At 40.8% G+C, this 13,484-nt stretch overlaps 1 protein-coding gene across 2 annotated transcripts in view; it reads left to right on the forward strand.

Annotated features, from left to right (window-relative positions):
- pik3r2 (phosphoinositide-3-kinase, regulatory subunit 2 (beta)) overlaps window positions 1–7,517 on the forward strand; it is a 28,948-nt gene extending 21,431 nt beyond the window's left edge. For both annotated transcript variants that reach the window (XM_058633133.1, XM_058633141.1), the window contains exons 6-16: window positions 1,046–1,256; window positions 1,680–1,765; window positions 1,856–1,958; window positions 2,111–2,209; window positions 2,304–2,484; window positions 2,696–2,815; window positions 3,036–3,178; window positions 3,281–3,457; window positions 3,554–3,625; window positions 4,005–4,175; window positions 4,502–7,517. In XM_058633133.1, the coding sequence (XP_058489116.1) occupies window positions 1,046–1,256; window positions 1,680–1,765; window positions 1,856–1,958; window positions 2,111–2,209; window positions 2,304–2,484; window positions 2,696–2,815; window positions 3,036–3,178; window positions 3,281–3,457; window positions 3,554–3,625; window positions 4,005–4,175; window positions 4,502–4,709 (1,571 nt within the window). In that variant the 3' untranslated portion in view covers window positions 4,710–7,517. The remainder of the gene's footprint in view (window positions 1–1,045; window positions 1,257–1,679; window positions 1,766–1,855; window positions 1,959–2,110; window positions 2,210–2,303; window positions 2,485–2,695; window positions 2,816–3,035; window positions 3,179–3,280; window positions 3,458–3,553; window positions 3,626–4,004; window positions 4,176–4,501) is intronic.
- The last annotated feature ends 5,967 nt before the right edge of the window (window positions 7,518–13,484 follow it).

Raw genomic sequence — 13,484 nt, forward strand, 5'->3', positions numbered from 1 at the left:
TGTTGTGCATCCTCCTAGTCTCGGTCGATCGTGACAGAAAACAAATCACTGACTGTCTGCAGCATGTGAATGTTGTCAGGCGTCATAAGCTGATGACAGTGTGTCCTCCATAGTGATTCAGCAGTGGTGCTAGATTAATGAGCACTGCTGCTAAACTTTTACCATCATTAATATCAGTGGACCCACTAACAATTATAACTTGGAAATTAAGACAAAAAGAAATAACCTGCAATTATTTTTAGGCGACCCTCATGAGGACGATAAAGTGGTAGACGCTGGATTTTTAGGCCATTTAATTTAAAACTAATTTATTCTGAACGAATATTGGTTGTGCTTCCTCATCCTCATGGACAGAGGCACAGCTGTCCACACGCTGCTGATCATTTCTTTAGTGGAATCTCTGTGGTCATAATCAGCATTGTGTGAAGTCATTTGGAAATGGCATGAATGTAACTGAGATTTCTTTGTATTTAAAGGTTACACATTACAGCTTTAAGTAGATCTTTGTTGAAGCAGGTGAAGTAAGTTCATTCTGCTGATATTTTTCTTGAATGAAATGGAAAGAAGCATGAGAGGGGGAAGTGTATTGTGCATTATAGTGGAATAGCACAAAAAAAGCCATAAAAACAAGCTGTGTGCTGGTGATCTTGTGTGAGTGGAAGAAAAAAAAAAAAAGTGCTTAAATGGTGGTAATTTTAGAATTACATGAGGCCTAAACTGAGCCTTGTATGCTGGTGATTGAGGTCAGTCACATGTCAGCGCTGAGAGAATAGAGTCAAGTGTTGAGAGACGGATGAGCTCAATGAGGCATGTTAGCAATGCTTGAGCGGATTCTCCTGTGTATAAAGGATTCCATGATTTAATTTCTGATTCACACTGGTCCTATTTGCAGTAACAATCATTGTCCTCATTGAAAATACATTGTCATTACTCAAAGTATTCTCATGTGGCAAAATCTGACTGTATAATTGACATTGTAGACATATTTATTCAGTGTGGGATTTCGTGTGTGCATGTGTCATGTTTATTTGAATCACTCTTCCAGATGGTGCGGTAGCTGGTAGCCATGACAGAGAGGTTAGCCTGGTCCTCGAAAGCTCCACTACAGTCCCTCTCCATAACTGCCTCACCCTTCAATACCTCCTCACTCACCTGGCTAAGGTCACCCAGGTGCAGGCCAGCAATGGCCTGGACACACACACACTGGGAAAGATCTTCGGACCATTGCTCATACGGACAGGCCCCTCCACCCCTTGGTAAATCATTTTCTTGTGTGTGAAGTTGAAATGATTTGTTCTGTGAGCTGTTACACCTGGTATTAACATCTGTCCTGACAGATCCAATCACATGAAGACAGCGTTATGTACAACTGTTGACACTTTGCATTAAAATACATCTTTCTCTGATGCGTCCTGAGGATAAATTGCGTTCACACATATCATCTCCAAATGTGTTTTCTATGAACGGATCTTAGTATATCAAGACATTGAGGTTCACACTGGTACTTGGAGCTGTCAGCATTTGTTCAGATCACTCAGGATGGATGAGAATTACCAGGTCTGATTAGGGTTCCGAGCTGCTGCAGTATCTAGTCTGGATCAGCTTAATATGCCAGCCGGTGTAATGTTGAAATGTTGATTGGGATCGATTACTTAATTCATTTATTGGTTGATTTGCAGGTTATCACTTGATGAGAAGTTCCCTGCCCTTGTGGTGGAGAGGTTGTTGATAGAGAAAACCATGGAGCAGGACCTCACTCCTCCAGGTGCCCTTTTTATAATCAAGGCCTGCAAAGAGACATTTCATGCATTTACATGTTTCCCGGGTTTCACTGTGTGTGTGTGTGTGTTTGTAGTTCTTCCAGCAAAGCCAGTCAAGTCAAAAATGGCACCATTAGCCAAGACGGACACAAGCAGCCTGCTGAATGATGCTGAATGGTACTGGGGAGAAATCTCTAGGTAAAGCATGAAAGCAAACGATTACTGTGAAGAAAGATTTTTCCATCTTTGTTAAGTTTTCTGTCTTTTGAGAAAAGGGCAGTCTCATAATTATTAAGATGTTGTGATCAAAGCTGAGTTGGCAGTAATGAAGTATGCTGCTGTATTTACAGAGAGGAAGTGAACGAGAAGCTGCGAGACACTCCAGACGGCACCTTTCTGGTGCGGGATGCCTCCAGTAAACTAGAGGGCGAGTACACGCTCACCCTCAGGTAAAGCTCCACCTCTAGTTTAAACCTTCCCTAAACTGACTGTGTACAGCTAAACTGGTTCTAAATCTCCTGTGGCTCCTGTCTCCCCCTGCAGGAAAGGAGGGAACAACAAGCTCATAAAGATTTACCACAGAGACGGGACGTACGGCTTCTCAGAGCCTCTAACCTTCCTGACTGTAGTGGAGCTCATCAATCACTACCGCCATGAGTCCCTGGCCCAGTACAACGCCAAACTGGACACCAGGCTTTTGTACCCCATCTCCAAATACCAGCAGGTTGGTGAAGCTGCAGATTTTGTCACTATTTGTAACATGAGTTGTCAAATTCACTTCCCGGTATTGAATCGTGGAAATCCTCAGCAACGAAGTTGACCTCGTTATTTTTTTTAGGAATAATGACAAGCACATTGTGCTTGAGATCTGTTTAATTATGTTATTCATTAAACTGTCGTTGATGTCACGCTCATCTGCTGTTTCCATGTCTCAGCTGGTGAAGGAGAACAGCATAGAGGAGGTGGGAGAGCAGCTGAAGGTTTATCATGAGCAGTTCCAGGAGAAGAGCCGCGAGTACGACTGTCTGTACGAGGAATACACACGCACCTCACAGGTAGGTGTTCACCACATATAGATACTGAACACACATCATTTTAAAATGTATCTCACTTATTTGGCAAGCTGTTAAATGCACAGTGATTTGGTATTAGAGAATTTTATCCACTTCATTTGGATGGAAAATAAATGTGTGGGTTTGAGCAGCATGAGGCTGAATGAAATACAACACAGATCTGGACAGTCATAGTTTTTCTTCATCTCCTTTTACTCGACAGGAGCTGCAGATGAAGCGCACAGCCATTGAAGCCTTCAATGAGACCATCAAGATCTTTGAGGAGCAGTGTGAGACTCAGGAGCGTTACAGCAGGGAGTCTTTGGAGCGGTTTCAGCGTGAAGGCAACGAAAAGGAGATACAAAAGTAGGTTTTTGCACAAACTCAAAGTTGCACTAAATGAATGCATTTTGTTTTGCTGCTAAATATTTCATACATAGACCTAAATGTATAATTCTCTTGGATCAGGATCCAAAGCAACTCGGAGCGTTTGAAATCTCGCGTGAAGGAGATCCATGACAGCAAGCGAAAACTGGAGCAGGACCTCAGACAGCAGGTCTCCGACAACAGAGAGATTGACAAGAAGATGAACAGCCTCAAGCCGGATCTCATGCAGCTCCGCAAGATCAGAGACCAGTATTTGATGTGAGGGGGGTTTGAAATACACACTCGCACAAACTCTAAAACAAGCATCAGACGTGTCTGTTCAGCGTTAAACCTGTGCTGCTCCTGACTTTGCAGATGGCTGACACAGAAGGGGACAAGACAGAAGAAGATCAATGAATGGCTGGGCATAAAGAACGATGTTGATGAGTAAGTGTTTCAAATGAAGCAGTGCCTGAGAAAATAGTTTGGGTGCCGTCGCATGTGGATTTACTTGCGGCTGCTGACGTTATCATCAGATGTCGCATTAGAAGTTTTACCGGCTCATCTCATAGCCAAGTCACTTCAACAGTACCTGAAGGTCTTCTCTAGTTTTATTTGCAACAAAGTGGAAAAAAAACATGGAGATGCTTTGGTGGTGTTATTTTTTAAAATTTAGTCCGATGTAATATGATTTAGTGAAACTTCACTCCGATGTTTACACGTCATTAAAAAAGTCCAGGTTAAGACGAGACTAACGCAAGAATACATGTTTTCTAACATCATGTAAACATACTGAGGTGTTTGCTGCGTTCTTCTTCCTCTTCAGCTCCTACTCGCTCGAGGAAGATGAAGGCTCACCCCACCACGATGAGTGTACCTGGTATGTTGGTGACATCAAACGAACCCAGGCTGAGGACATGCTGAGAGGCAAATGTGACGGAACCTTCCTCATCCGTGAGAGCCAGTCGCAGAAGGGCTCGTATGCCTGTTCTGTAGTGTACGTTTGTTTTCCTTTTCTGTTTTTATCTCATGAGCTTTTCACACTAATAGTGGGGTTTTGTGGACTAAATTTTTTTTTTTTTTTTGACAATTTGTGAAATACTCAAATGAATTGATATCATTCATGTCTGTATGGTAAGTCTGCAGTCAGAAGCTAACTAGAAAGACTAGAAACAAGGCAGTAATGAAAAAAGTGCACATTTTGCGCTACAGAAAATGTACAAACACACAATTGGGAGAGTTGTCCTGCCTTTAGGCCGTACCACTATTGATTTTAGGACAATGTAGATCATCTGTAAACATGAAGACTGTCCTTCTTTTCAGTGTTGAGGGGGACACCAAGCACTGTGTCATCTACAAGACGGCCACAGGTTATGGATTTGCTGAGCCCTACAATCTGTATTCATCCCTCAAAGACCTGGTTCTCCACTACAAAAACGTCTCCTTGGTCCAACACAATGACCACCTGAATGTAAATCTAGCCTACCCAGTCCTGGCCTGCTCTCAGAACCAGAACCAGCACTCCAGATGAATTTGCCACCAGCAGCGTTGGACGCCTACCAGGGTGGGGAAAACTACATTTTCACTCGGATGCACTGTGGAAAAAAAAAATTCACTCCTGAACAATGTTCATGTGGTCAAAATGGCGGCCAAAAGAGACTCGACAGCCACCATTTAAAATCCACACGTTTGGCTGGAGCCTGGTGCTTATTTCACACACTGACCCCAGTCCAGTAAAGAGCACTCCCTGCGAGCTAACAGCATGGCTTCAAAATTAGAACACCGCTAAAGGTAACTAAAGCACTGTACAGTTAGCCTGGCTGATGCGTCGACAAGAGTGTCACATTAGCCAGCCGTCACTGTACAGTGTGCGTGTACAGTGTGAGAAAATATCTTTGGTACAGAGAAACTAAATGTGTCAAAAGAAGATACAAAATAAGCACACAAAAATATGTGTGGAAAGATGGAACGGGATGATGGTACAATTTATATGAGGCACTATTGTTGTTTTTTTGTTCTCTTTTTTTGCCTTGAACACGTGATGAGTGTCCATAGACAAAGGCCCAATCTGTCAACCCCAGACTGCCTGCAAACTCTGTAGACCAGGGGTGCCCTATACGTCAATCGCGATATACCCTTATTTTGAAATGCCCATACGGCTACACAGGAAGTAACGGCAGTATATGTCCATAGCTTGAGGCAGTTGTTATGCCGTGTGAGGCGAGCGGCACCTTCGGACAGTTCACGGAACGTACGACACTGACTTCCCTCCAAAAATATCTACATATATACATATATGTAGATCATTTTGACTTGGTCTTTTTAAAAGTAGCTCCCAAGCTGAAAAAGTGTGGGCACCCCTGCTGTAGACAAAAGCCTGAGCTGTCATCCACTACATGGACTGGAACCAGGCTGCTCGCATCACACCTACAAGCGGCTGAGGGATTGTGGACCCAGGATGGGTGGGTGGGGGTTGGGGGGGTTTGTCAGTGGAGCCTGGGGCGAAGAAGAGGAGGAGGAGGGAGAAACTGCTGGGGCTTGTTTAAGTGCCATAGCAATAGCTTTGAATGACCACAAGCCTGTGTCACGAGAACAAGGAAGGGGGCACGTTTAGGTTGATGGAAAGAAGGACGGAGGGAACGAGCGCCTGTCGACATAGACAAAGCTACAGCTTTAAAAATACACACGTAGGTATATATTTTTATGAAATGATCTTTATTTCCAACTGCTTTGGCTTGTCTCTCTCTCTCTCTCTCTCTCTCTCAGCGTGGCCTCCTTTTTAATTGACGAGGTACGACATACAGTAAATACTGTATATCAAGGTAGAAATGCATGCGACACATTTTGTATATTGTGAATATAGAAGTACTTTTTAATCACAATACACTAGATGGAGAGGTGCATTGATAAATGCAGTTCCACTTAATTCATGTTTCCATTTAAATGGAACTTGTGGAAAGATTCCTTTTGTCTGTCTTTCAGTCTTCGTTTTTTTCCCCATCCTGTTAAATACTGTAGCACCTGTAGCCGTTGACTTAAGGCTTAACTGTTAGTGCTTGTCGTGAGTGTCTCGTCTCTACACGCTAAAGACACTTGCAGAGCATCAATCTATGTGATTTTTGTATCTTCGGTACTGTATTTGCTTCGTCTCTAGTTTAGATTGGATTGATTTAGCGGTACAGCGTCCTTGCAGATGTTTTATTGTTTTTGTTTTGTTTTGGGGTTGTTGTTTTTGTTTTTTAAATCTGATTTGCTCGCGGTACTTCTTACCCCTCGTGCTGGACTGTTCATTTCATCAGAAGCTTGACTTACAGAGCTGTAGAACATTGGTGTACAAAAAGAGAGAGTACGCGGTAATATAACTTGTACAGTATATTTCAGACGCACATGCGGACCGTGCGTGTGATTTGTTTTTGTTGTTGTTTTTATAAAGTTTAACCGCTGTGTCTCTTTGTTTTCAGACTATTTGCTATGCTCTTAGAATCTGTTTAAGGATGCACAGTATCCAACTAATGTGAGCCAAATGAAGGATGTATTTTCATGTAGCAAGAAGGAGAAAGACAGAACCCGTCTTTGTGCCATCCAGCATGGTTTCTGTGGTCTGAGAGATTATCAAGTACGATGTGCATGGAGTAGTCCTTCGTTTGGATAGTGTTCTTTTTTTTCTTTTTTTTTATTAGGTGGTTGATAATTGTGCTTTTTGTAGAGTATATACAGAATGATGCGTGGTGAATGTAGTAGTACTATGATACTGTAGTACTATGCGCACCATAGTCATGTGGGGGATAGTACATTTTAAGATGTACAGTGCTCAGAGAATTTCCTCTTGTTCACTTGGCTTAGCTTCTGCTCACAATACAGCTACTTTGTGTCAAACGCAGGATTAAGCAGCGCTTAATGTTTGGTTGATGGAATCCGGGCGTCACATGACGTCACTTTTTTAAACAGAATTATGACATTTAGAAGAATATTCTCACAGTTCATAGATATAGTAGGCTCACTTTTGCTATAAAGAAAGGTATTTTTGGAGAAAGGTAATGAAGAGTTCATGCGTCATTGGCAGTATAACGTTTTAGACAAAAAAAGAAGAAAGAAATGCACTGCTTTTTTAACACAGTAAAGAGTTACATGCATTTATTTTTGGTGAGGAGGGTTAAAAGTTGTTGGGTTGCTCCTAAAAGCTGATTTCATAATACTCGTGCGTATGGTGAAAGTAAATCTTTGGTTCATATTAAGCCCACGTTTAAACTATTGACAGATTCACAGAGTTCAGGTAGCAGCATTTTCCACTCGACACACCGGTGTGATATATATTAAAAAAAAAAAAATGTAACTCAGCCTGAAAAGTTAAAATCATTTTAATTTCAGTCAGGACGAATCAGTTGTACTGTACTTTGCACAAGTAGAAATCCCTAGAATTTGATTCTGATGCTTCTAGTTAGAGGGCTATTTAAAAAAAAAAAAAAAAGGGAGAGAGAGAACAATTAGACGACAATTAGAAGTGCCTTTTTAGTCATTGTGATGAGCTTGTTCTCCCTCGCTATCATCACTGGATGACATCACTTTGCTCCACAAGATGGTGCCGTCACCACACATGCTGCGTGCCGCGGTTCACACGTCTGCTCAGCTGTTGTGTGTGTGTGTGTGTTTGTGTGTGTGATATAGATAGAGAGTGACAGGTTGTAGTTGTGCCTATTTGTTGTTACATTTATATAATTGTTACATATTCCTTCTCTATATTTTGGGGCTATACAACAGCAGGGTGCGCTCTCTCTCTCATCAAACTTCCTTTTTTTTTCTCTCTTGATAAAACTCAGTTAAGATAGAAATGTGAAGTGTACATATCCACCACCCAGTTGTTCTAAAGCTCATTTTGATAAGCTCTCACGTTGATGCATGTCTCACATCTCTCAGTGTTTTGTGGTAAGAGTCCGTCGTTCCTGTCGTGGACACTCGCCACCGCTCATACATCCATTAATCCAGTTTGTTGGACCAACACGTGCACTTTTGTCCTCTCTTCTTCCACACGTCACTCCAGACAGTGTCTCGAACACACAGCAACCATACAACTGACACACGCTGGTGTTTTCAAGTCTTTCCGTACAGCACATCAGGAGCGAAAGACGTTGTTTTTCTTTCTTTCTTATCTTTTTGTTTCGCAGTCAAACAGCGGTCGTGTCGTTTTGATGTTTTTGTAGAAAACTCTTATGCAATTTTATGTCCGTTTAGCGAAAGTGTTCAATTTAACGAGACAAATCAACACAAATTTTTCTAAATGGTCACTTCATCCCAATTACTATAGTCATTTTTTGTACACACTTTCAGCAGCATATAAACATGTTTGTTTTTAACTTTGAGACTGAAGATCATCCCAATACGTGTTTTTTTTGTTTTTTTGGTGGGTTGGGATTTCCACAGTGACTAAAACAATGTTCCCAAAAAGGATTTGCAGATCTGCAGTTGACTTTTTGAAAAGTAACTTTAAAATATTGTTACATGTTTTATGTCCACTGTATGTGGAGACAATTTAAATATGTATCTCACTGTATGGCCGTGGAACCAGGTGCGTGGATAGATACCACTAGGAAAAAGTGAAATGTCGGGAGGTTTTTGGGGGCGATGTGGCTAAATCAGTCCTTATTGGCAAGGTTCCATTTATTTCACGAAAGGTCAACTTGTTTCAGTGAGTGACACAATCCGTGTGGTTCTGCTTTATTTGAATTTACCTTAATTTAATTTAATATAAGAATAGAAAAGTGGGGCCGAGTCATTTTAATACAGCAGTTGTTTGTTTTTTTTGCAGTGTACTTCTACACTATGATCTGCCATATATGCCATGTACATCAGGTTTAATAGCTAGAAGTAATGTATAACGTAAGTAGCAATGAAGCTCGTTCCCGCCGTGGGACGTGTGCGGAACAGTGAGAAGATGAAGACTTTTATTAGACGCGTGTCTCTGAAACTCAAAGCTTTTCATCTCGCGAAATTCTTAAGTATGCATTTGTGTCAGAGCTTCGAAGTAAAAACGGGATTAAAAAAAAAAACACAAACATTTTTCTACATAACACGTGATAATTCAAGAAATAAAAATATTTTTTCATCAGCTTTGGTACACTGTTAATTATATATATATCTATATATATATATATATATATATATATATATATATATATATATATAGATATAGATATATATCTATATCTCTTGAAATGGCCTCACACACAAAGCACATCTTTCACTGACTATAAGATCACATTATATTAGGTGTCTATTGAAGAATGCGATACATACTAGAGAATAAATATTTTGAAATATATTCTAAGATATCTATATTTTTGGATTATGTAATAATTCTGGTTTGGGTCACGCTTGAAACAAATCGGACAGAGGTTTTTGATGTGAACTCGATCTTTAGACTTGCTCCACACGGGTGCTTTGTATTCGAGCAGTTATTGAAACGCAAGCGTTTTTTTTTTGTTTTTTTTTACTAATCGGCTGCAGTGAGCGTAACCGCAAGCGACAAAACACTTTTGTGGTTACAGTTGATCCACGTACATGTAATCTATCGCGCATGAATATCAGGTGCATTCAGAAGATGAAGCCAGCTCATGTATGTGTTGATATTTACAGAGCTATATGTTAAATGCAGTCATGGCTGTTTTGCATTTATTGAATATTAGAAGAGTTGTTTTGTTTTGAACATGAGAAACCTGTTTTTTTGTCGTATGGAAGTTTCTGGCTTTTGTGAGTGGAGGCAGTGTTAAAAAAAAAAGAAGAGACGTACTTGGAACGATGCCACACAGATCCACCACAGATTGAACACCAACGCTGTAAAAGTCGACTGTAGAAGTTACCACTGTAACTTCCTTGGGTGGAACTCTGTGTTTGGCTTAAGTGGAAGTAAAAAAAAACAACAACCATAGTAAAAACTGTAAATCTGACAGAAATGGTACATGATTCAACGGTTCATGATCACTCCTATGTGCAGATTTGTGTACATGGAACAATGATGGCATTAGAAAGTGTTCTTTTTATGGTGCCTGAGTATAAATAATTTTTATTTTTGGCTTTTTAAAAAAGCTAATAGAGTTGTCTGTCCATGTGTTGGTTATTGCTTTGTTTGTTTGTTTATATCTGTTAATGATAACCTTACAGAGCCTATAAAGAAAAAATAAGCTAGCTTGAATATTTTTCCTCCATGCAGAAAAAAAAAATACAAATGTTTACAGTATGTAATTAACCAAATGGTAAATATGCGTTTGAGAATCAATCTGTCCCACCCTCAAAGTGGTCGCGATGGATTGATTTATATTTCTCGATTTCCTCTGTCATTTTAAACTTGAACATGTTATGAATGCTTTTTTTTGTTTGTTTTGTTTTATTCTGTTTTTCTTGCTCTTAATTTGTACTTGTGACATCAGTGCTCCCTCAGTGTCAAAGTAATAACTCTTAAGAAAGTTGCTCAACAAGATTAATTTGTCCATAATACGTATATATTTATCGTTCTTGTTCACTTTCTACCTGCTGACTACTTCACCGTACACTGAGCCTTGTATGCGCAGGACTGGTGTTGCCGTTTCATCTTTTGCTGTTTTATATTCAATCGTTCAATCGACTCAATTGAAAGAACATTTAAAGGGTTACTTCTAGCGTCATGTAAAACTAAAACAGTGTACCATGTGGTGAACATGCATGTGCACAAATACAGTACTTCAGGAAAGATATTGTCTTTTTTCTTAATTTTGCACTACGTATCAAATAATTCTGAAATGCAAAGGCTAATCATTCATTAGACCAAAACGCATCCAATAATATTCTCAGCTTGTTTTTGACTTCCTGCCTGTTTCCAGTCAATGAGTTTGTTTCTTTTATTTTTTTTGACTCTAGGTTTGATGTGATGCAGTGTGTTTCACTGGTGTACAGTAGTTCATAGTCAGGATCCATCTCTGAATGTGAGAAGAATGAGTGAGTGCTCCACGTGGAGACGAGCTGAGCAGCAACATTTCTGCTGCTCTTCTGTTGTTTCCCGGTCAATCGGCAGCGACGGATACTTTTCTCAGTTTTATAATGTGGTCTTTTCCCTCTTGTCAAACATGTTGAATGGAAATGGATGGGGCAGATAAAGCTACTCTACACCAAAGTGCAATTGAACGTTGAGGGAGCACTGTTGTGTCACACAGTCGAGGCCTGTTAGTAGTTGTTGTGCCCACTCCCTATGCACGGAAACCTGGTTCTTTCTTCTCTTCCCTTGTGATGTCCTTCCTGCGTTGGTCTGTCATAATTCAGATGCAACATTTCTTTCCCGTGTACAGCTTGCTTCAGAGATGTTTGTCCTCAGAAAGGTTCTCTTTCATCTGTACGGTTCTTTCTTTATGCTGATGCAATGATTTTAAAAGACAATAAAAGACTTAAAATGGAGCGTGCTCTCATGACCCCGGGTTTTTTTTTTCCTGCTTCATCATCATGTTGAGTTAATCATCCCCGTGTCACACTTCAAGTCATGTCCTTGTTGTTCCCTGGCTGACGAAAACATCATTTAATTGGAGTCACTTTACAGGTACAGAGTTTTTGACCTGTGCTTATAGAGATGGTCTTCTGAGGCCTTGGTTTAATGACTGGTTATTTGAGTCACTGTTGCCTTTCTGTCGTTTCTGAACATCTCTGTAAACTCTCGAGATGGTTTTGTGTTTGAAAATCCCAGTAGATGAGCAGTTACTCTGGCACCAACAACCATGTCCTATTTAATGTCACTTAAATCGTCTTCCTTCTCCATTATGATGCTCAATTTGAACCGTAGCGGGTCATCTCGACCATGTCAAGCATATTTACATGCTGATCGTCAATGTAATCACCCTTGTGTGTCTATTTTTTACTTGTGTTGTGTTTCTTTTAAATCAAATTTTGTGTTGTTTTGTTTTACAGCCGCTTTTTCCCTCTCCCTCAAAAGCCCCCCCCTGCTTTTTGCCAGGCCACAGTTGTACATAAGCATTTTGTTCTGTCTGGTTAAATAAAGGTTAAATACAAATGAAAAGTAAAATGTAAAATATGCCACGTCGTAGGCTAATGTAATAAAACAAAAACACACACACCACTTAACTATGACAGACTTTTAACAAAATAAAGACAAACCGGGAAGTGGCAGAGAGGAAGCAGAGTGAATCACACACTTGTTTTTTTGGAGGGTGTGAGCTGGGTAGTGTGAATGTTCTTGAGCAACTTAGGGAACAGCGGTGAGAAATCCCATTGCCTCAGTCTGAGGATGATCATGAGACTTCATTTCTTTCTTCTGTGGAAGAAGAAAGAACCCCCCCCCCCCCCCCCCCCCAGAGGAAAAAGCATGGGTGTAAATAATTCAAACGATTGATGGCTGAGTTCCATTTAGCTTCTTCACTTTCAGGGTGCATGCTGACACTCGGGCTGCCCGTCGGAGTCAAGAGTCCTTCCTGAACCGAGGACAGACTCTCTCCTAACATCCTGGACGTGTACAAATGGAACAGCAGAGCAGACGTACGTCACTGCATCGCTGACTGATGAACTGCTCTCGAAACATCAACTTGATAGAAAAGTTGAGCACATTATGTTTCATATAATCCAGCAGTTGTTTATGAGAAGTAGGTACGTCAGCTGTCCGGTGTGTAACATTTAGGGGAGGATTGAGTGGTAGAAATGGAATAAACTACCCATCAGTATGTTTATACGAGTGTATCATCGCTGAATTCGAGCTGTTTCACTATTAATAACATTTATCTGTTTGCTTTACACTCTTGCCTTTGCAGCAAGAAGACCCAGGTTCACGGCCCGGTCAAAACGAGGGCCTTTCTGCATCCACTCTCACGCCGCGAGTGAGAGAGTGGATGGTTGTTTGTCTCCATGTGGCCCTGTGATGGACTGGTGACCTCTCCAGGGTGAACCCCGCTGTCGTGACCCTCATGTGGAGGATAACACGGAAGAAGATGGGTTGTCGGTTCAATTCCTGGCTCTGCTAGTCTGTATGTGTCCTTGAGCAAGACACTTTACCCCATGTTGCAGCGTGTGAATGGATATGAAAGATCAGACTAGAAAATCGCTATATAAATATAGACCATTACCAACTCTTCTTCTAATGGTTTTATTTGGTAGAAACAAAGATAGTTAGAGGAAATGTAGTGAAGTAAAAGCTGCTGAATTGTGTACTTTTGTACTGGTTACAATTGAGTTGTTGATATGTGCTAGAGACTTGACGGCAGCTTCGAGGTGGAACTCTGCTGGTAACAGGTGACGCGCCGTGGTCACATGACCAGGGAACCAATCATAATTGAAAAGGTGG

The sequence above is a fragment of the Solea solea genome, chromosome 1 (genome assembly GCF_958295425.1).
Source record: "Solea solea chromosome 1, fSolSol10.1, whole genome shotgun sequence".
Lineage (NCBI taxonomy): Eukaryota > Metazoa > Chordata > Actinopteri > Pleuronectiformes > Soleidae > Solea > Solea solea.